Source organism: Malus sylvestris, chromosome 8 (genome assembly GCF_916048215.2).
Source record: "Malus sylvestris chromosome 8, drMalSylv7.2, whole genome shotgun sequence".
NCBI classification, from domain to species: Eukaryota; Viridiplantae; Streptophyta; class Magnoliopsida; order Rosales; family Rosaceae; genus Malus; species Malus sylvestris.
The window spans coordinates 25123168-25147123 of NC_062267.1; the positions used below are offsets into that span (position 1 = coordinate 25123168).

The 23956-nt window shown below is 39.1% G+C and overlaps 1 protein-coding gene and 2 long non-coding RNA genes across 4 annotated transcripts; all 3 read left to right on the forward strand.

The window, feature by feature from the left end:
- The first annotated feature begins 272 nt into the window (after nucleotides 1-272).
- On the forward strand, nucleotides 273-7740 carry LOC126632278 (uncharacterized). 2 transcript variants are annotated; one of them, XR_007626648.1, is made up of 2 exons: nucleotides 273-381; nucleotides 7157-7740. It is a non-coding gene; the product is annotated as an uncharacterized LOC126632278 (long non-coding RNA). The 2 variants fall into 2 exon arrangements; XR_007626649.1 differs by lacking the exon at nucleotides 273-381 and adding an exon at nucleotides 6117-6158.
- Nucleotides 7741-16684: 8944 nt separating this feature from the next.
- Nucleotides 16685-18835, forward strand: LOC126631470 (uncharacterized). Its single transcript, XM_050301592.1, has 4 exons — nucleotides 16685-16874; nucleotides 16970-17057; nucleotides 17398-17473; nucleotides 18702-18835. Exons 1-4 carry the CDS (start codon nucleotides 16825-16827, stop codon nucleotides 18833-18835), a joined length of 348 nt encoding a protein of 115 aa, XP_050157549.1. The 5' UTR covers nucleotides 16685-16824.
- A 1338-nt stretch (nucleotides 18836-20173) lies between these two features.
- On the forward strand, nucleotides 20174-20868 carry LOC126632280 (uncharacterized). The gene is made up of 2 exons (XR_007626650.1): nucleotides 20174-20417; nucleotides 20495-20868. It is a non-coding gene; the product is annotated as an uncharacterized LOC126632280 (long non-coding RNA).
- Nucleotides 20869-23956: the final 3088 nt, after the last annotated feature.

Below are 23956 nucleotides of genomic sequence, written 5' to 3' on the forward strand. Positions count from 1 at the left end.
TCCCTCTCGGCTCTCACTCATCTCTCTCTTCTCTGCACCGCAACACACACACGCACACCATCTCCCCTACGCGAGGAAGACCCATCACCCTTCATCATTGCGTCCTGCTCTCTCTCTCTCTCTCTCTCCCTCTCGTTCCCGCGACCCCAGAAATCGAAAAAGGAACTCCGGCAAGATTTTGTATTTTCCCGGTGAGGTAAGCCTCAAATCCCTCTCTTTCGTCCTTGAATCATGTGGGTTGTGATGTAATTGAGTTTATTTCATGATTTTGGAGGTTTTTAGGACGAAACCACCACGGGTGTAGGCACACCCATCTCCGGCGACCTCGAGAGTGTCGGGGGACTTTCCGGCCATCTTCGGCCGTTCCACGACGAAAGGAAGGTATATAATTACTCTCCTCGTTGCTCTTCGTTTTGATACCTAGATCGAGGTCTAGGGTTGTGTGAGGTGGTCGGCCGGAGCTGTTGAAGCTCCGGTGTGCTCCGTCGAGGCCAGGCCGAGCAGGCCAGTTTCAGGGACAAGCGGGCCTTAGGCCCGTGTGGTGTGGGGAGTCAAGCCCAAAAGCCCTAGCCCAAATTCCTTTTAGTTGTTTTTATTTTATTTGTTAGTTGTTTAGGACCTTAAGGTCTTCGGGGCCATTAGGATTAGGGCCCGTAGCCCTCTAGCCCAACCCAAAAACCTTTTTTTAGGTTTTTATTTAATTTTATTTTCTGTTTTAGGAAATAAGGCCTTGGGCCAATTATAAAGGGGCTTTCAGCCCTTTTTCCAAACCCTTTAATCTTTAATAAAATCCTTAAGGCCTTTCAGCCCAACCCAATCTGACTTTGACCTTGACCGGTCAACAGTCAACGTTGACTTCTTGAGTTGACTTTTCGGGGTTTCGTCCAGGACCTTTTCTAGGCTAATTTCGACGTCTTGGACCCGTTTTTGAAGTCCGTTTTCCCAAATTCAATCGTTTGAATAGAGTTTGACTAAAGGTACTCCTTTATGTGAATAGGTGCAATTATTATCGGTGATTCCGTTATATCTTTTTGGTATAGCTTTGCAGCATCAGTGTACGGTGAGTGGACCCCTTCTAAAATGCATGTTTTATAGTAGAAATGCATACATGAAAAGCATGATTTGATGATTACGTTTTATGAAACGTTTTATAAGATAACATGCTTACTGAGGCCACTTTGAATTATTACTATTTTTCCTATAACCCGTGTTCTTATAGAATATCTGATGGATGACGATATGATATTTAGAACATGTTTCGAACACCTCTTTATAGTATAGATGATGGATGACTTTATACTATGAAGTTGTTTTTCAATATATATATGTTCAATGGTTTTGTACTTACCTAGTGGTCTTTTCCGCTACGGGACGTAGGGATAGATTCCGATCCGTCCCGGGCGACGTTTTGGTGTTGGCATAGGGCCTGGAGTGTGTTTCCTCTGGCTATTTAGCACAGGGACAGGGAGCCGGCATGGGGCCTGAAGTGTATTTTCCTCTTACTGTCTGCTCAGAGACGGGGAGCCGGCATGGGGCCTGGGGGTTATCGGACAATTCACTAGTGATTATTATATATGAGTTATGATTTGAGACACTGCACGGCATGCTAGGTTTCGGAAAACCTATGTTTATCATTATATATGTGTTTTCATAAAACCTGGGGGTTAGTACGTTGATAACTACTTTATTATATATATATATCAACTTGGTTCACTCATGTTTGTTTTGCACCCCCTTCAGGACTTAGAATCGAGGTATACAATCCCGGCATCCAGGCACTTCCGCATCGGTATCTTCGAGTCCTCTCGGTGTAGGACCCACTTCTGTGTTCATTCAATTTTTATATTAATTCTTTTAATGTTCTAGATTAGATGTGTGCTTTGAACACATTCCTTAAATGCATATTCATTATTCTTTTATATTTATAAGTCTTAATTATTCCTTGTTTTCAGCATTTGCACTCAATAAATGGCTTTCGTCACCCTCGGGTGTCGGCCAGCACGTGCCTATCCTGGTATTCGGGGAAATATCGAGATCGGGACGTGTCAGATTGGTATCAGAGCCTAGTTTGTTCAGAGCATACTTAGGATCTTCTCTTACTAAAGTAGTGTGTCGGTTTTGACATCATTTGGATGTCAGGACTTCTGGATTTGGTGCCATTCGGCGCAGCTATGCGAATCTTTCTCTGTTTGAATTGTCATCTTCTGGTTGATATACAAGAATTTGTGTCGGGATTGTGCCTCAATAATGAAGAAGTGGATTGTTGGACAACTTTCAACATCGGATCAATACTCTGTGACGTGCATTCTCTGGGAATGACAGGTAGAATCAGTGTTACTTGGAAGCGACATGTTTTTAGAAATCTCAGTTTGAGGAAGCCTGGTCAAGACCAGCTGTAAATCAGAAATGGCGATGCCACTCTGCAGCAACATGCATTCCCTAGGAATTGCGAGCAGGGTCGGCTTTGCATCGAAATCTTGGGAAACGGAAAAATCTTGGTGGTACGAATTGGTTAAGACCAATTGGTTCTAAAACGATGATATCACTCTGCAACATGCGTTCCCCAGGAATGGCGGGCAGCGTCATATCTTAGTAGCAACTACTCGAAACTTTTGAAATGTGTGTTGGGATAAAACAAGTAAGTGCTAGTTGTGAGGACGGTTAATAGGTGGTAGTTGGTGGGAGCAAATCAATGTTCTTGGACTCGTTTCCATTAAGGACATTCGTGTGAATCTTTAGAATGAATCTTCGGGGATTGTTCTATCGATAACCTTCTTACTTATTTAACGACGAAGTCAAGTTCACTAACCTTTGACCGTCAGCTTCACATCAAATTCTTCAAGTGTTGACTTCGTTCACATTAATTACTTTTCTTGGGAAACTCCTCGGTAGCAGATGTTATTCCCATCAATTTCCCTAAATGGAGTTACAATTCTTGTTGTTGTGGTAGTTGGATTTGGATGATGAAGATCCAAACTTGTTTGGATAAACAAATTCCTTGAATTTCACCTGGGTCTGGTACTCAGTGGTAAAATGCCCCTTGTCCTCGTACTTTTCAGTAGAGGTAAACTTAACCTCTTGCTTGTAGCCCAACTAACCAGTGCTCTTGTCCGTTAACTGTTTAGCCTTGTAATTTCCAGTGTAATGGCTTGAGACTCTACCATATTCATCATTGTACGAAGATCGAGCCTTACTCTAAACTTCTCTGGACTCATTGAGCTTTGGTTTGCTCAGAGGCATCACTTTAAGGTAGTCAATCGTGTCACTGCATGCATACGCGGGCTGCTTTGTATGTTTCTTCTTCGTCATTCTGTTGATTCAGGGGTTCTATGTTTAATTTTTGAACTTTGAAACAGCTCTCACAAAGCATTGTGAATTTCGAAATGTCTTTGGCCTCGTCAAATCTTATTAATAGTTCTTAACTATTCTTGAGATTAGACCTGTTCCTTCTGGCTAAGAAACCAGTCAACCTTATTGTGATGATTAGCCAAATAATCATAAACAGTGGCTTCTATTTCTGCCACTTCACCTTCCTTTGCTGGTTTGTTTCTTAATGTGAACTGGATCATGTCGGAACAATACACCGAGGGTGGAAAAAAAAAAAAAGTTTGTTCTCGGCATGGTTTCTCGTTCAAATCCAAATATCTTGTACTTCAAAAAGACTTGTTTTGACTCTCAAATCCTAGATTGTTCTTTTAGCTTTCTCGACATGGTTTCTCACTCAATCAATGAGGAATTCACGATCGATCGATTCGGCGGAAATGTGCGCCTAATTCTTATCGTTTTGGACAGGAATGTTGGGAGCATAATATTTTGACAAGCTTACCAGACTTACCAGAAAGAATTCCTCGTGGGTGTGAAGTTTAAGTCGTCTTTTGGTAAGAGACCGGTGAAGATTGTAGGGCAGATGATCAGCAAATTACATCACTATCTTCACGCTGAATTGAATGGTCACCACTCATTATATTGCTACAATTCATAACCATCATATCGTGCTATGGTAGACCTTTTTGATGATGTGATGTGTTCGCCTCAACGTAGCTTTCCACTACCTCGCACCAGGATCTTTCGGTTCGAGAGCACGTGGGCATGAGGTTTAAGCGGTCTTTTAGTAAGAGTTGGTGGAAGGTTTTAGTACAGAAGGTCAGCATATTGTATCACCATCTTACTAGAATTCATAGGCATCACATCGGTTATTTTCCAACGATATGTGTTCATCTCAACGCATATTTCCACTGTTTCACTTCTGTACCTTATTGTGGTGAGTACGTGGTTGTTAAAACACTTCTAGCGGATCTGTTTGGTGCATTCTGGAATGGCACTACATAACGGTCGAGGCAAGAATCGGATAATCTTTGCACTTCTCTCGAAAGGTGTGTACTCTCTTTTGTTTTTAGGTTGACCATTTGCAAGTCGTTCTTCTTTCCACCAACTTTGACCTTGGTTGACTAGAAATATGCAACTAAGCAAAAATGAAGAGGTGGATTGAGCACTACAACAGTTCCCAAGAGATACTGCGTGTTGAGGAAGATGACTTCTCATTTTCTGCTTGCTTGGTTCGAGCTTTTAGGTCTACTACTAACATGGTAGCCACTTCTCTTGAATCCCAAGGTACAATTTTCAAAAGGGTTCTTTACTGGTGAAACACTGGAGTAGTTGGTCACATTTGGAAGAACTGAGGAGGATATGATGCTTGATGCTGGATGGAGTTGTTACGATGACAGTTCTTATTTTGTTCAGTTTGAGTATGACACTGTTGCGACCTGGTACGAGAGTTTCTACATACAACACCGGTTGACAGATGAGTATTATGAACTAGTAGTCGAAGGATTGAATTTTTGACGTGTGAAATTGTGCACCCTCAGTTAATTACTGCTTGCTTATCGAGACAACAAATGTGTGATCGATATCACGGGTGGCCGACTGTTGTATCGATAACTTATTTGTTGGGTTCGTTAAGCAAGTGGGTAGGAAGATCCGTCTACGGCAATTGTTACAGATTCGTTATTCTTGGGACTCGACCCAAAAACACATCTTTTCTCGGAGTACGTGAAGTTACAAATTCTTGGGCGAGATCCATTTCCATTTTCAGTTTTGGTTTTTAGTATAAGTATTTTAACTTCCTTTACTTTAGTTATTTGTTTTTGTCATTTCAATTGTTTTGAGGAAAGTGTTTTCCGTTTTCAATTTTAAGTTCAGCACGAGTTTTCGACCTATATGTTATTACATCTCTATTTTGACGTTATCGTATTTTATGTACTTACTTTTGACCTTAAGCTATTTTATGTTTTCGACCTTATATCTTATTAAAGTATGTTTTCTACTTTTACACTGATGGGGAAGAAAGTAAGAGCTTGGAGGCATAATAGAGGATTTTGCAACCCGCTCGCGACGGTGTGGCATATTCTCTTTGATGCATCCACTCTGACTTGATTTCTCTTTATACATATATTCTTCTTACTATTTTCGAGTATTTCAGTTTAGTAAGTGATTTTAAATTTCGGGGACGGAATTTTTATAAGGGGGTAGATTGTAACACCCGCCCCCTAGTTATAAAAATATGTGTGTAATTACCCCTAAATGTTTTAAATCTAGCAATTTGGTCCTTTTTGTCTACAAATCAGAATCTGAAAATGGATTCCCTTCTTTCCCACAAGCTGCCAAGTGGCAGCACCCCCTTCACTCTTCTCACTTCTCTCTCTGTCCCCCCCTCCCCGTGAACCTCTTCCTTCTTCTTCTTCGTTTTTGTCTGTCCTGTCTCTCTCCCTCTCGGCTCTCACTCATCTCTCTCTTCTCTGCACCACAACACACACACGCACACCATCTCCCCTGTGCGAGGAAGACCCATCACCCTTCATCATCGCGTCCTGCTCTCTCTCTCTCTCTCTCTCTCTCTCTCTCTCTCCCTCTCGTTCCTGCGACCCCAGAAATCGAAAAAGGAACTCCGGCGAGATTTTGTATTTTCCCGGTGAGGTAAGCCTCAAATCCCTCTCTTTCGTCCTTGAATCTTGTGGGTTGTGATGTAATTGAGTTTATTTCATGATTTTGGAGGTTTTTAGGACGAAACCACCACGGGTGTAGGCACACCCATCTTCGGCGACCTCGGGAGTGTTGGGGGACTTTCCGGCCATCTTCGGCCGTTCCACGACGAAAGGAAGGTATATAATTACTCCCCTTGTCTTGCTCTTCGTTTTGATACCTAGATAGAGGTCTAGGGTTGTGTGAGGTGGTCGGCCGGAGCTGTTAAAGCTCCGGTGTGCTCCGTCGAGGCCAGGCCGAGCAGGCCAGTTTCAGGGATAAACGGGCCTTAGGCCCGTGTGCTGTGGGGAGTCAAGCCCAAAAGCCCTAGCCCAAATTCCTTTTAGTTGTTTTTATTTTATTTGTTAGTTGTTTAGGACCTTAAGGCCTTCGGGCCATTAGGATTAGGGCCCGTAGCCCTCTAGCCCAACCCAAAAACCTTTTTTTAGGTTTTTATTTAATTTTATTTTCTGTTTTAGGAAATAAGGCCTTGGGCCAATTATAAAGTGGGCTTTCAGCCCTTTTTCCAAACCCTTTAATCTTTAATAAAACCCAAAATCCTTAAGGCCTTTCAGCCCAACCCAATCTGACTTTGACCTTGACCTTGACTTTGACTTTGACCGGTCAACGGTCAATGTTGACTTCTTGAGTTGACTTTTCGGGGTTTTGTCCAGGACCTCTTCTAGGCTAATTTCAACGTCCTAAACCCGTTTTTGAAGTCCGTTTTCCCAAATTCAATCGTTTGAATAGAGTTTGACTAAAGGTACTCCTTTATGTGAATAGGTGCAATTATTATTGGTGATTCCGTTATACCTTTTTGGTATAGCTTTGCAGCATCGGTGTACGATGAGTGGACCCCTTCTAAAATGCATGTTTTATAGTAGAAATGCATACATGAAAAGCATGATTTGATGATTACGTTTTACGAAACGTTTTGTAAGATAACATGCTTACTGAGGTCACTTTGAATTATTACTATTTTTCCTATAACCTGTGTTTTTATAAAATATCTGATGGATGACGATATGATATTTAGAACATGTTTCGAACACCTCTTTATAGTATAGATGATGGATGACTTTATACTATGAAGTTGTTTTTCAATATATATATGTTCAATGGTTTTGTACTTACCTAGTGGTCCTTTCCGCTACGGGACGTAGGGATAGATTTCGGTCCGTCCCGGGCAACGGTTTGGTGTTGGCATAGGGCCTGGAGTGTGTTTCCTCTGGCTATTTAGCACAGGGACGGGGAGCCGACATAGGGCCTGAAGTGTATTTTCCTCTTACTGTCTGCTCAGAGACGGGGAGCCGGCATGGGGCCTGGGGGTTATCGAACAATTCACTAGTGATTATTATATATGAGTTATGATTTGAAACACTGCACAACATGCTAGGTTTCGGAAAACCTATGTTTATCATTATATATGTGTTTTCATAAAACCTGGGGGTTAGTACGTTGATAACTGTTTTATTATATATATATCAAATTGGTCCACTCATGTTTGTTTTGCGCCCCCTTCAGGACTTAGAATCGAGGTATACAATCCCAGCATCCAGGCACTTCCGCATCGGTATCTTCGAGTCCTCTCGGTGTAGGACCCACTTCTGTGTTCATTCAATTTTTATATTAATTCTTTTAATGTTCTAGATTAGATGTGTGCTTTGAACACGTTCCTTAAATGCATATTCATTATTCTTTTATATTTATAAGTCTTAATTATTCCTTATTTTCAGCATTTGCACTCAATAAATGACTTTCGTCACCCTCGGGTGTCAGCCAGCACGTGCCTATCCTGGTATTCGGGGAAATATCGGGATCGGGGCGTGTCAAAATCTGTGATAGAAAGCGACAAATATCTTGCAATATTAACCACAACCATCCACTTTCCCCTGCCTGAATTGGCCTTTGTCGTACAAGGTCTTCGAGGTTTAGCCTTTGCCGTACTTCTACTCGAAGGCCTCATCACAACTTCTAAGTCACATATTAACGCTTGCAACTTAGGGTCTTTAGAAATAAAACCAAATAGTTTGACCAAGGACTGACGTAAGCTGAGTTTAATTTCACCAACAGAAACAGATTCAACAGCGCCCTGCAAAATTACCATAGTCGTAAAGAGAAGAATGTCAACATCTAATGGGCACTAATCTGCTGACCAAACAAAAATTTCCTAAGCATTGACAATCATCCAACAAAATTCCAAACAGCATATGGAGGGCCCAAGGAGGGTTAGAGTAATCCCTTCATTTTCTTTTAGGTAGACTATGATCCATTATAGATGAGTGTAGTAATCAAATTTGTAGACATAACTAAGGACTAGATCTACCACTCGGAGCGCTCCAGAGAGATAAATCACAAAACCCCAATTAAACACATCTACAAACAACATACACACTTGCTTTGTAAACAGCTGCTTAGCTCTATATAAAAACCTCAAAACCATCCAGGAAAGAGAAAAGATCATAAAGAACTTCCCATTGGACTGAGAGCCTCAATTAGAAACTCGATTTTAAAACAATAAGTATGAACACCCAAGGAACCGCATGCCTCATGAACAGTCAAAGAAGAATAACTGGGAACTAATTCTGCACAAATGAAACAGTCCACTAAAATCTCTGTAAATATATCGTTCTCTTCAAAACAAAATTACAAAAATACCATTTTGCAGAACAACCACTGAGTTATATCACATGAGAAACATGAACAGAAATTTTCTGGCATGGCTTATTAATGAGACTAGATTTATATGGAATTACTAATTAAAAGATAAAGGTCGTACCCAGTGCACAAGGCTCCCGCTTTACGCAGGGTCTGGGAGAGGTGAATGTCGGCTAGCCTTACCCCCATTTTATGGAGAGGCTGCTCCCAAGAATTACTAATTAAAAGATGCAATCAATTTTTCATTAGTAATTAATTATTGTGAAGTCATGCTAACATAGGTCTCATAATACTTTTATTAGCTTTCAACTTAATATAAGGAACAAGAAAAAGCCATTTACTCAGCCATGTCATGATAAATAAGTAAACTGATCCACTGAAGAAAAAGTGAAAACCTTTTTGAACTCCACCACGAGATCCCTTATACACTTCCATCCGCCAAACCGCAATCTGATAGATGCCCCCACCACGCAGCTCAAAATCCAAGCCAGCAACCTTGAAGAAAATCTGCCCAAGAAGCTTAGTGCAAAAACTTGGCAACAAGAACCTATCTAAATCACTTCAAGCCCGGAGAAAGAATGAAAAAGTTTATCCAAGTAATAATGAAAGAGTCCTATTTTGAACCCATAAAATAACTCATCTTAATAACTAATGCAATTATCATCGCCCCGGTCAGTCCTTTGTTTCTTTATTTCAATTTTCAACTAAGTTCCAGAATGGTTCCTTTCTGTATACTGTTCAAAACTTCAAACTAATACACCTACACTACATATACGCAGAAACCCCCACCCACTTTCACACACACATTGTCTTCACTGGTTTCCAGGGCTGCTAAAATTGTCCCAGCATTGCAAATTTGATATCTCAAGCACGCCTGTATGACGAATTTCATTTCCAAAACTAGCAAATTCTTAAATTTATCCCATTTCTAATTCCACAGGCATTGCAATTGGCATCAAAAACTGAATTGCACCCAATAAAATTCATAAAAATAAAACCGAGTTCGAAGCATTCACATACCATACATACATACACACACACACATATACATATATCTTATATGAATGGGTTGTGGAGATGGGGAAAGAGGGACGTACATGAAGAGGAGCCATAACGTGATGCAAATGACCAAGAAACAGAAGAGGAAATGGACGGGCGAAGCTGCCATTGTCGTCTGCCGGCGACGAGATTGATGATGCGATGAATTTCAGTAAATTGCTGCAGAGAATCGAAAAGGAGAAAGCATTCTGCGCTCATAACTTGATCATGTCATCAAAACCCTAATGGAAAATCAAAGGGAACCCAGCGACAGAGCGACTGACAGTCTTCTTCTTCTTCCCTTCCGTCGCGATCACTATGTAATTTTGTATGAGAGAGAAACTTCAGAGGCAGAGCAGATCCGATCCCTGAGGCACAGATCGAGAGAGAGAGAGAGAGAGAGAGCGTGGGAAGGCCTGGGATCAGGTGCGGGGCGAGCGTACGGGCAAGTGTTCTTGAGGAGAAAATGGCGAACATGTCCTTTGGAGGTTGGGGCGGGTGAAATAAGTCAACGCGCGGTTTTGATGTACCCGCTACGGATTGCCAACTTCCCTTTCAATTATTTTTTAACTCTCCGTTTACACGGTGAAAATAAAGTTGTAACTATAAATATAGAAGTTTTTAAATGAAAAAAGTTTTTCAATTGGCAGTTTAATTTTATGTAATTAGTTTTCATTTTCAAATTTTCATGAATGAGAGTTTAAAATAAAAAATAAAATAAAAATCTTAATCATGAGTGGCCATCACAGCAACTTCCATTACAATTGCCTCCACCATCATCGTCATCCTCCATGTTAATAACGATGATAAGTGGGGTCTCTACCTACACTTCGCTGAGTATGGCACACTTTTTTATCTTGAAATCAAGGATCAAGACGTAGTACTAGAGTGTGATATTCCTACTGCATTTCAAAAGATTTATTGGATAATCATAACAATTCATCTTAAGGGTAGCGAAATCGGAGGCGATCATAAAGTTGTTGTGGAGATATAACTTTGGAAGACGGTAGCGACGAGAGAGCTTTCGAATGAACCAATGCTCAGGCTTGTCCTAGGCATGCCAGTGGGTGCATGGCTATGGGGTCCTTGGACGTTTGTACTTTGAATGGCTCGCTCAATTTACTAGCATGTCAAAGGTGAGTTCATGCAATGATGATGAAGCTTGTCCCTCGTGATGGACATAAGCACAGCAAGGTGAACTTTCTTCATTCCCCATGTTGAAACGAAGGTGAGGGTTTGATAATGATCGGTACTTAGCCTAGCTAAGTTGAAGAGTGTAGGAATCAAAGTGTTGTTTTTCTGACAAATCCAAATATGTTGGTACACAAAATCGGGTGGACCTTAAGTCAATGTAATGTGGAGTGTGAGAACCTTTGTGAGGGTGCTTCGGTCACTAAATGATGGTGATATGTGAGAGTCCCAAATTCTTGTATGTGATCGATGTGGGATTCTAAGAATGTTGTTGTAGTTTTGCCACGTGTCCTTGAGCAAGTGGGTTCCAAGAGAGCTTAATTGTGAGAGAGAAGTCTCCTTTCATATATGAGGAGAGTCCCACATTCTTGTATGTGATCGATGTGGGACTCTAAGAATGTTATTGTAGTTTTGCCACGTGTCCATGAGCAAGTGTGCTCCAAGTTAAGAGGAATGGAGAACTCATTTGATAAAGGTTGTTCATGTGCTTCGATAGATGTGCCTCTAGTGGCTTATCATAGATATTTATCATGCAATTTCTATCAAATATTAATACATCGTCAAATAGGCCATAAGTAGCTAGGGATTCAGTCTGATTAGGGCATATTTGTCAACCTATCTCTTGTGTCAACCAAAAATCTTCAATAAAATCATGGGTTAGTGGCATCTATAACGTGTATGCGCACAAGTACCACTTGCAATTCACCTTCCAGTACAACTTCTTCTCGACTAACAATCATTTTATTATGTAGATCATTTGCTGTAAAATCAATTTTCAGGTAACCCTCAACTTGGTTAACCATTTACTTGTACATACTGCAGGTTTTGTGTCACGCCCCGATCCCGACATACGTCCAGGATCAACACATAACGTCACCAAATATTCGTATATCTAATATACCTTGCCTCCGGGATATGAATAAAGAACCACTCAAGGTCCAAATTGCATAGTAATTTACGTATATTTTATGGCTGCATCTAACCTCGTCGTTAGACTGTCTACGTACCCTCAACAGGGATCAAGTCATTCGTAGTTCGTTCTTTACAAAATCAGACATGTATCACCCTGAGTTCAAGCAGAAAAACATAGTATTCCTCAATCATTTATTAGAACCTGACCAACATAAAATTTCTGAACTCAGGGCTACACAGCAACCCCCATGAAGAATCACGATTTCTCTTCCATCCAACAAATAAATCATTATGTCTCAATAATATATCACAATGCATAACATGCAATATTACAAGGGACAAACGACGGAGCACAATCATATTCACTAGTCATAAAGTTCAACGAGTCTAATCATAATTACCATAACCATAACCAACATCATTCCATAATCACATCAATCAATAATGCCAACCATCACATCATCAATAACACATACAACACGTCGAAATGTGGGGCTAGAGCGACACAGATCGGCCGAAGACTACTTATTTGAAAAAGGGGATTTTGGACTACCCAATGGAACCAAGGCACCAAAGGGGATTTCGGACCATCACTCAACGGAATCCAAATCAAGATATGATTCCGGACCATCACTCAACGGAATCGCGGAGTAGAAGGGATTTCGGACCACCACTCAACGGAATCCAAATCAGGATATGATTTCGAACCATCACTCAAAGGAATCGTAGAGTATAAGGGATTCCGGACCATCACTCAACGGAATCCAAATCATGATACGATTCAAGACCATCACTCAACAGAATCGCGGAGTAGAAGAGATTCTGAACCACCACTCAACGGCATCCAACAATATCGGGTTCCGAACTACTCAACGAAACCAAAATATCAAACGGTTTCTCATAATTTACCCAGACAACAACCCGAATAAGCTGTAAAGCTCGTGTGAGCGACAATAATACAAAGTATGTGACAATAGTGATAAAACCAACCATAAATCACATTTTATAAACTTTGAACATAAATCATTCATAAGAAATTAATATCAAACCTTTGCAAACTCCAAAGGAGTCACACAGACATCCAACCGCTTGTCTAAATCAAACTCAAAGTTCTCGAAGCCAAAATTCACAAATACACTCAAAACTAGGGCTAGAGAGACGCCGTTCGACCAAAGCCTACGCAAGTAACCCAATAGGAAGTAGCCCCCCCAAAGCGGATTAACCAAGCAGAGCCACCCCTGAGAAAGTAACCAAGTAGGTAGTGACCCCCCAATACGGATTAACCAAGCAAAGTCACTCCTACAACTATTGGGAAGTGATCACCCAATGCAGATTAACCAATCATGATCACCCTTAAATGTGTATGGCCCTACCTAGGATATAAGGATCGCCCAACGCGGATTAACCAAGCGCGATCCACAAATAGTATGGTCCCCTAACGCGGATTAACTAAGCAGGACTATCCATGTACCACTACTACATGATGCAATCTCATCATCACACATTATACATATCACACACATTCATTATCTAGATCCCCAACAAGAGCAATCCAATGTCACCCACATAGCACATAATACATTCCAGAGGTATCACTAGAATGTCCACATCAGCCACTCCTTATATATGTGTCCCCAACAACATTTGCAGTAATAAGTATATGGACTTATGAGCCTAAGGAATAACAGACATGTTTGGGTTGAGAGATAAAAAGAAGTTCAAGAAAAAATCTAGGACCAAAAGTATACAAGGTCAGAATCAATGTATAAGTATAACCTAACCTATAAAAAGGTAGAATAATTTGTGCAGTCAACAATGAAGGTCTATCTTTAAATTATCATCCTAAAAATGCTGCTAGTTGTGTTTGTTTGTAGTGTTTTCTCTACTGGAAACCTCAATTACTAAGAACATTTCCAATCATTGTTTAAGCATACAAGTGTAAGCTCAACTGTTGGCACTGCGAAATCTTGGCCATCATTTGGATAGAAATAAACTACAGAGTTTCTCAAGAATAATAGGGATGAGATGGATTTCTTCGGGATAACAACTTCCTAGATGTGTTTATAGATCTATTGTGAGAAAGCCATCTGCCTATCAAAGTTGAAATCATAGATACACAAATGGTGAAACTAGAAGCATGACCCATGTTCCAAATTCAACTGATCGTTCTCGTTCTCCAACATGGTCTGTGTTCTATAGCTTTCAAACCAAGTGAACTGAAAGCATGAAACTCACATTTCTAGTTGTGACTTTACGTACCCAAGTATTATTTTAAAATATATAGATATATGGTTGGTTTTGTAATTGCAGTACACATTCGAAAGCAATAATCTTGTCATTCAAAGTGTAGTAGACATATAGGGCTAAAAGAATCACTCAGTCAATTTTTCTCAACACCTTAGTCATCCACGCACACATCCGTATCATGTGTGTGATCTACAAAAATCTTTAGGCAACAATAACTGAAAGAGGAGCATACCTTGTCAATAGTTCCATTGCTTGTGATCCATATCCAATATGGGCCGAAGTCCAATTCGGCCGGGAAAAGCTCCACATTCACTCAAACCCGCTGGAAACCCTAAAATGGGTGTTCTTCGATTCGATTTCCTAGATGTTCCAACGCCCCTACAACTGATTGGGTCTTGTTTTTTGGTCCAAGGGAAGTTGATTAAGGATGGTGGTGGGTGGTGAAACTTGCCGGAATGGCCGAACTACCCTCGAACACCTAGGGTTGCCCACACGGTTTTTTGGGCTTAAAAAATCACCAAATTTGGGTGGAGATGGTAGAGGGGAGGTTGTGGAATAAGTTGCAGGTGGTGGAGGGGTGAGAATAGCCTGAAAAATGGTGGAGATTGGCCAAAATTTGTCCGGGTTGAAGTCGGGTTTGTGGGTGCACGGGTTGACCAAATGGAAGGGGAAAAATCCTCATTTTCTTTTCTTTTCTTTTTTTTCTTTTTCTCATTGGTCCTTCTTTTTTTTATTGGCTCCCTTTAAACTCCCACATAATTGGATTGGTTCTCACTTTTCATTGGTCACCATTTCCACAGGAAGTTTTAAAGAAAAAATTAAAATCTATAGTTTAGAAACACAACTTCAGATGTCTGTAACTGTACCGTTATAATCCGGATTCGCAAACAGCTTTCGCCTATGCGTTTGTGGTTTCGAGATCTATCCAAAAATATAAATTGTGACCTCGAAAAGTCTACGAATTTTAGAATTAATTTCCAAACTTCAACTTCGTAACTAGTTTAATTAAAATCTAAATTCAAATAAATTAATATAATTTCTCGTAAAAAAAATATAAAGTCTCAATAATACGAATATGTAGATTATAACAATGAAGTCCATGAATGGGATTTCACATTTTAACAAAAGTTTAAATGAATCCATTACTGAAAGAAAAATAGTGTGAAATTAGAGGATTCATTGAATAACTCATGCTTAAAATCAAATTAAAGGCAGAAGCAAGATATGCATATAATAAAAAACTAAATCAATTTCTCAAAATCTACAAGGCGTAAAGGTTGATGAACCAATTTTTTTTCAACAAAAAAAAAAGTTAGAGAGATGAGATGATTACTCTTGAAGACTCTCTTTGGTTCCTATAACCAAAGTTAACATCTTTGAGGAAAGACTTGCAAATCTTCATGAATGTAGTCTTCCTTTGTTTTGACGAGGATTCTTCAAAACTACCAAAGAAGATGATTTTAAGTCTCCACTCAAAACATGAATAAAAAAGAAGATGAAATAACCATAAAGCTCCTCCTTGTGGTGGCCAGTTTTGGTGAAGGGAGAGGTAAGTGAATGCCAGCTCTACATCATTCTCTTTCTCACACTCAAAATCAAAGGTGGAGCCATTAATGGATCAGAATAGTCATGGGCCCATCCTGCGCTTTTTCTTGCTACAATAACATATTGTTGTTGTTGCTGCTTATCAGTGGAATACCATTAAATTCAAGTGTGCCCTTCTTAATCTAAACTCTCTTTTCCTTTTACATGCCTCGTTTTTCACTCCATCTCTCTTATTTCACTGCAGACTTCCTTTCCCTTCCTTTTGCTATCAACTTTTCTTTAGTCCTTTTGTTATATTTTCACATCTTTCATGCTTAACTCTTACCTCGTATTCAAGTGTTTGATTTTGTACAATGTTTTTAGTTCTCTGTACTGAATTTGATTGGTTTTCCAAATGTGCAATTTACTACAACTTTTCATGTTGTGAGGCCTCTCCTCACATGAAATTCTGGCTCCGCCATTGCTCAAAATCCTAAGTCATCTTGAATGACAATTAAAAGGACAAGTGGTGGGTTGTGCGTGTGAATAAACTTCTTCTTTAACCAATTGCATTCGGTGTGTAAACTTTTTTTTAATAAATATAGGAGGTATCCTTCACAGATTACACATTGATGACAAATTAATTCTTTTCATGCATTTTTAGTATCACATGAGACGGTAGCGTACTTTTGACTTCCGAGTTAAACAGTATGTCAAAACAGAATCCGTAGTTCTAAAAATAACATTCGTGGATGTTTAAACCCTCTCTTATGTTAGTATAGAATGAAATAGTATTATTGTTTGCAATAAATACAAAAAAAAAAACGATTATTTTGGTTTTATAAAAATAAATAAATAAAAGGGAAGTGTTATTAGCACTTCTAAAATCTCATTTTATACTCCTTACAAATGTATTTTTCTTTCTAATTATAGAAAATTTGAAATATAAAATGAGATTTTTGAAGTGTCAATAATCATTCCTTAAATAAAACCTCTCAATCATTTCGACCATAAATAAATAAAACCTCTACAAGAAGAAGAAAAAGAAAACGAAACCTAAAACCTCAACCTCAATTGGAAAGTAAGGTTTCCCCAGTCCAGCCTTTCTTCCTCTTGCAGGCAACGACTCAAGCTTCTCTCTTCCTCTTCTTCTTCTTCTGATTCATCTTCTTTCTTTCCCATTGAGCTTTACATTTTGACGGTCTTTAGGGTTTTGAAATCTGAAGCTTCAAAACCATGGAAGATGCTTCAAATTCAAACCCAATCTCTGAAAATAGAGTAAAGCAGTGAGTTCAATTTCTCAATCTGCAATTATGCTTATTGGGTTTCGATATTTGAATTTGGTATGATATTTACATTCAGTTGCTTTTTGTTTTTTCAGAGAAGCTCCCCAGCTTGCTGCTTTGTTGAGAGAAATGAAGGAAGGATTAGATACAATGAGGGCAAAAGTTCAAGCTTTAACTGCAAAGGTAAACGAGTTCCCTCTTCTGGGGTCGTTTTAGTTTCGCTATCGGTTTATTTCGGTCGAGAAATCTTGTTTCGAAATTGTTTTGCCAGTTTGTAGGCTGTAGGAAAACTGTTTCTGGATTGATAGTGTGCTTCCTTAAGGTTTAATATTAATTTGAGGGATAAAAACTGATTTCACTAGAAAGTTATGTTTTTTTTTTTTCGTAATTTTCCACTTTTATCCAGCAATCTTTTAATACTCGGAGATTATAGGAGTCCCATTGGCGTGTTAGTATAACAAGTATGATTTGCATCAAAGGGCACTTGTTTCATTTGTTTTCTTCTCCATGTCAAATGTATCAGGTGAAAGCAAATAATTATCCAATAGCAGACGGGATAAGCTATCTTGAAGCCAAGCATTTACTGCTTCTAAACTATTGTAAGTCACTTGTCTATTACTTACTTCGTAAGGCTAAAGGGTTTTCAATAAATGGGCATCCCGTTGTTCGTAGCCTTGTGGAGATGAGGTTGTTTTTGGAAAAGGTCTGAGCCTCTGGTGATCTTTTTTTCTTTTTCTTTGTCGTTCTATTAACCGTGTAGTCGGTTATCAATCAATTCTCACCCTTTTTGTGTGCAATAGATTCAACCCATTGATAAGAAGCTGTAGTACCAAGTTGAGATGCTCACAGAGCCTTCGTCCCCGAAACCCTCATTCAACGACAGTAAATGAAACCTACGTGGTTACCCCCTATCTCGCCTAAAATCGAAAGGACAAAATTGTCCTTCCCGATACACCATCCCCACCATCGGATTGTTATTTTGTATGGGCCAAACTGTAATTTAAAATTTTGGGCATGATCGAGGGCCGGGCTTCTCAGCTAAAACCAATACATTTGGGCTTGGCTGCAAACCAGGCTGCTCAACTAAAGGCAACACAAAGAGCAATAACATTGTTGTAATTAAACTGAAATTTGGATTAGATCTACTGTTCCAATTGAGAACCTTTCTTTAGACTAAAGTAATGATTTAAGGTGACTGCTATACTTTTATAATATACTTTTATAATATACTTTTTATATATTGTTGTCTAGTTTGTAATCTAGGTGCACTTTAGTGTGGTGGACCCCATTACTTATACCACAAGACCCTACCAGAACTAGAAAGATCTTTAACTAGTCTACTTAACTAGAAAAATGGACATTGATATGGGACTATTTTATACTCGCTCAAATGCCTGGGGTTCCCTAAGGGTGCGTTTGGTACGTGGGACGGGACGGGACGGAACTGGACGAGGCGTTCCGTCCCACGTTTGGTGCGCCAAAAATGGGTGGAACGGGCTGTTCCACAAGACAGATTTTGGGTGTTTTTGCGTTCCACCTCCCCCCTGGAACGGGTTTGTTCCACGTCTGTGGAACACAATGTTTTACCATTTTAAGACAAATGTACCCCATGTCTTTTTCAAAAATTACACCTTCGTTCTGTCCCGTCCCGTCCCGTCCCGTCTGCGTACCAAACGCACCCTTAACTGATATCATACGTATCCACATCGTATGTCTGGTTACTCGGGTTTACCGAAAAGTCCTGCACATAAAATTTCAATTTAACTGAGACGACACTGGTTGATGACTGGGTTTGCTGAAATTATTCTTTATTTCCTTTGACTGTAGGCTCTTTTTGTTCATCTGCTTCTACCATTTGCGCAACTTCTTTCATATCTAAAAGATGGCGCTTGTTGCTTTCTGAATATTGGAGCCAATACACCAGGCAAGCTGTCACATCAGTTTTCCTTTTCATTTGTTGACTTTTAAAATACATGGATTAAGGAGTTTGGTGTGACATCTATGTTGACAAGATTTTGATTATCGTAGTCTATGATGATTGTTTTTAGTATCTATTTTTTAGCCCATAAGTGAGCTTAAAATAATTGTACATAGTCTGAAAACACCTATTGTCATGTTAAGCATATGCAGAATGATTTTCTCTAACCTGTTCTTCCTTTTAAATGGATGAATACTATGAATGAAACACACTTTTATTGCATCTGAACAGTGTACATCATGAACTTATGTGAACATACGCAAGTGAACTTTTGGTGGTGATGAGAAAATATACTTGCACAGTTGCATAACCTTTAGGAATGATGGGAAATCATGCACTTCACAAAGCTTAGTTTGAATGCTTGCCGAAAAAAGAATAAAAAAATTTCTGTCATGTAATTCATTTTCAATTGGTTGAAGTGGTTATTCTGATGTGATAATTCTCGTCAACATTTTAAAAGCTGCTGGAGGTTTTCTCCGTTCAAATTGTAACCAACACATTTGTCACCTGTGTCAGAATGGAGAAAATAATATTTAATAAACAACTGATTGAATCACATTATTGCTAGCTCATTGTGAGGCTAAACCCATCATTTCCCCCTTAGTGTAGATAATATCATTTGTTAAAAAAAACAATGATTTGACAACTAATTTAATCACATTATTATTCGCGTGCGAAAAACCATTTTTATAATCGGCATTACACGACTCTTAAGATGTTTTGAACATGTTTAAAAATAGAGAAAATGATATTTAATAAATAACTGATTGAATCACATTATTGATAGCCTATTGTGAGGCTAAGCCCACCTCCCTTCCCCTTAGTGTAGATAATATCGTTTGTTTTTAACAGCTAATTTAATTACATTATTATCTGCTTGGAAAAGACTTTTTTTTTATAACCGGCATTACACGCCTCTTAAGATGTTTTGAACGTGTTTAAAATAGAGAAAATAATATTTAATAAACAACAGATTGAATCACATTATTGCTAGCCCATTGTGAGTTCCCTTATTGTAGATAATATCGTTTGTTAAAAAAAAACAATCATTTCACAACTAATTTAATCACATTATTATCCCTCGTAAGAATGACATTTTTTATAACCGGCATTACACGTCTCTTAAGATATTTTAAACGTGTTTAAAAATAAAGAAATTGAATCACTTTATTGTCCGCATGAGAATGATCTTTTTTATAGCATACCTCATCCTGCCAAGGATGAAGGATGTGCTATGAAATTAGTCATTCACCATTTCTAAGGTGCGGACGCCCTTTTGCGGACCTTGCGTGCAAACAAAGTTTGGGCCGTTAGATCTGATTTTAACGGCTGGAAACAAATAAATCAAAGCAAGCTTAGTGTGAAATCAGCTCACAATAAAACTGAGTTCCGGATCCTAGGAACCTGTATAATTCAACTCTCTGCTCTATATTGTACCCTCACAACTGGAAATCTCACATTTAATTGACGCCGCCGTCTCTGTCACCGACAAAAGCTAAGTCCAGCGTCGTCCTCTCCTCAAATTTAATCAAAGATTTGAAATTGTAGTTGTTGTTAGGATTCTGGTATGGGTTTTGGTGGCTTCTGATTTATTTGGCATCAATTAGATGGGTTTTTGAGCAGATTAAATTGGTTTTTGCAGGTTTTTGTTGTTAATACCAAAGTAAAATTTAGTTGATATTAAGGGTAGGATCGAATTCAGTGGACAGGGAAAGACTGAATTGATTTTGAACTGGCTGCTGTTGTTAATTGCAGAAGGGACTTCCATGGCTGCTCCTGATTTTCATGCACCAACTTGGCTTTCCAATTTTCCATGGCTGCTGTCTTTTGAACGTTATATGCAGTCGTTTGTTGAAGCTATTTCGAGTTATGGATATGGCCACATCGTCATCTTGTTTTTTTCAATCTTTATTAAGTTCGATGATGGATGTCAGATCTCTTTTTTTCCAATCTTTCTTGTACTAAACAATGTAATTATGAAAATTATATCTTAATGTCAGGTAATTTATCTTGTGACGTGATGATTTGAGAAATTTTATCCCAATCAATGTGTTTGCACCTAAAATGTGCTTAATTTTACTTATTTGGACCATTTGGGTTAAATATGGCATTTTGGAGGATTATTGTGCAAGAGGGCTAACTTGGAAAATATTTGGTTACATCAAGTAAGGTGGTTTGACATTAATATAATGTTTTTCCCTTTTGGTTGGGTGGTGGAGGTGTGCCAAGAGCTTTGTTTAATCAAGACAATTGCATGTTTTTCCATTGCAAGTGGATTGGAAGGCAACATGAGGGCTTTTGAGTAGAGGATATGAAGTGAAAGAAGTCAGCTTGCTTCTTTTTATTAATTTATTACAAGTAAGAGATAGACATGTGGTGGAAACATGTGGTGGAAATGCAAGCTTGCTTATTTTGATATTATTTCATATGAAAGCCAGCAGTGGAGCTTCTCTCCACAAGTTCAATTTTCTCAGCAAGGGGTTCTCTTAGATCTCTATATAAATAAGCAGAGGCACAAGGATTAGGGACACTCAAACAATCAATCAAGCAACTCTACTCAAATTAGCTCCTCAATTTCCTTGTAGACATTTACTTTTAGCCAAGCACATTTTTCTTTCCTTGTTTCTAGCTCTGCTGCTCACTCGGTAGTATTGATCTCCTTTGTATTTTATTTACAACTCATTTCTAGTAATTTAAAATTCAAGCAATCTACAATACCAGTCATTTACTTTCCTCTGTCAGTTACACTTCCAGCAAACCTGCCATTTACATATTGTTACATTTTTCTACATAAGTGAAGTCCTTATCTTTAAGGCAAAGAAAGAATCTTGATTTGAGCCATTCCCACTCAATGGCAAAATCTCTTGGTTAGAAGTCGAATTCAAGCGCAATCTCAGTCATTCATATCCCGTCTACTAGCGGCATCTAGTAGTGGCACGCTTGCACCCGCCAGTTTCTTGTTCTAGTAAATACTTGGAATGCCCGCGAGGCCCATAGGGAATTTAGGGGGCGAATATATTGGCATGCCCGGTGGGACACTTATATGGAGTTAGATCATGAAATGTTCATGGTTTTTCTCAACATACTTTCAACCGTTACGTTCCAAAGTATGAAGAGGATGACGGTGTTGAAGAATGCCTGAGCTATGACTATGACGAAAATCACTTGAAGCCAACCTATGAGCTGCCAATTTATGGGTACATGGCTAGATAGTACTTAAGTCCCATGGAATATGATTGTCAGCCAACTAATGGCTATCAACTAAATAATAATAATAATAATAATGAAAATTGGCCAATTTATGGCCATGATGAAAGTTATTATTCTTTTGATGACAATCACATTCATGAAAACTATGATAGGCCAACAAATGGCTTTGAGTATCGAAATGCTTCCAATGAGTACATAGAGCCAATATATGAGATGCCAACTAATGATCATCCGGAAGAAGAGCTCTACAATGAGGATGTGGGCAAATTAGGGAAGGTGTCTATACTCCATGTGGCAAGCATCAAATATAGTGAAGAGGTGACCAAGTGTTTTGAAAGGATGGAGGAAAGCTACACAACTTTTGGAGAAACTATGAGGACGTTGATAGATCAAATGTGTCAAATCCCCCCTATAAAACAAACTCACCCTACTACAACCAAGGAAGAACAAATCTTACATATTGGTGATGCCAAAAAATGGCCCCAATCAATGAAAAATCCATGAAAAATGGAGATGGTTGTAGGAGGCCAAGCCGACTTATCAAAACCGATAACGGCTAAGAATGAGCTTATGGCTATTTTAGGTTAAACACCTATGCTCGGGGGGCTCGAACTCACACCTCATGTGGAGCCCAAAGAAAAAGAGAAGAGTTCCTACGCTTTTTCCCGCCAATACAAGCATGTCGTCCGTGCCGAGGTCTCAAAGGGGACAAAGCTTAGAGGGAAACATGAATGGTCTCCTCCTATGGTTCCCAAGCTACATGGTATGACCAATTTAAATGATGGATCTGCACTCATTTTAAAAAGAGAAAAAAATTTTAGTGTTAAGAGAAAAAGAACATCTAGGCAATCAAGGGGCTTCACCTAGTATGCCTGAGTAGTGCTTATTATTGTTGTTTCCTCTTTTGCCCAAAGTGGGTTCCCTCCCTCTTTCTTTTCCTTGTTTTTTCTCCTTTCTCCTTTCTTTCTCCTTTCTCCTTTCTCTTTCTTCTCTCTTCTTTTCTTTTTCTCTCTCTTTCTCTTTTTTATATATGTTGCCTGGATGGGCTTATTTTGTGTTGTTTTGTTTTCAATTTGTATGGGCATTTCCTTGTGTTGCCCGAATGAATTATATTTGTATGTATTTATTAAAAAGAAAAGACAAAAAACAACTATTAAATAAATAAAATAAGATCTAGGCAGTTTGCCCGTCTTGGGCTTTCTTTTCCTTTGGTTTGAGTTGCCCGAAAGGGCTTTGTCCTTTATGTTTTTCTTGTTTTGGTTGCCTGACAGGTCTCCTCTCTTATATGCCCTTTTTCCTTTTTTCCAGCTTGCCCGACAAGAGCTTTAGTTTCCTTTCTCTATTTGCCCAAAAGGGCTCTGTTGTGATGACCCGTCTCAAATTAATATATATATATATATATATATATCTTATTTCCGAGAGCGTGGGGCGATTTTGCCCTTGAAACGATGTGATGTGAATGTATAAGTGGGCTAAGGAAATGGACCAATTACTTCACCTCCTACTTTCTTGGGTTCAATTAAAATTGTAGGATTGTTTTTGGATAAAATGGTTAGCCCTAAACTTGTAGCCCAATAGGACTTGAGGCAATTTAAAATTGCCTAATCCCGTGAGACACACACATACACCACACGTGCACACCCTCATTCTCTCTTTCTCGAACTCTCTTCATGTCCGTACAACCAAACCATCTAACCTTCAAACATCATCGTACACTCACAGATCGATTGTAAGGATAACACTATCGTGCTTCCCTCGACCTTAGGAGTCGAGTCGTACCCTTGGTTTGAGAAAAGGACTTGTAGAACTCGAAATACCCGAGCTCTGGCGAGGAATGTGAATTTCTCTGATGTGATCGCAAAGGTTTTAGCTAGTTTTGAGACTGAAGAAGGCA

What these genes read in the sequence shown, in the direction of transcription:
- LOC126631470 (XM_050301592.1), top strand. Translation starts at nt 16,825, where the DNA reads ATGGAAGATGCTTCAAATTCAAACCCAATCTCTGAAAATAGAGTAAAG. An exon ending in TCTGAAAATAGAGTAAAGCA is followed by an intron (nt 16,875 to 16,969) that starts GTGAGTTCAATT and finishes TTGTTTTTTCAG; the next exon opens with AGAAGCTCCCCAGCTTGCTG. An exon ending in TTCAAGCTTTAACTGCAAAG is followed by an intron (nt 17,058 to 17,397) that starts GTAAACGAGTTC and finishes CAAATGTATCAG; the next exon opens with GTGAAAGCAAATAATTATCC.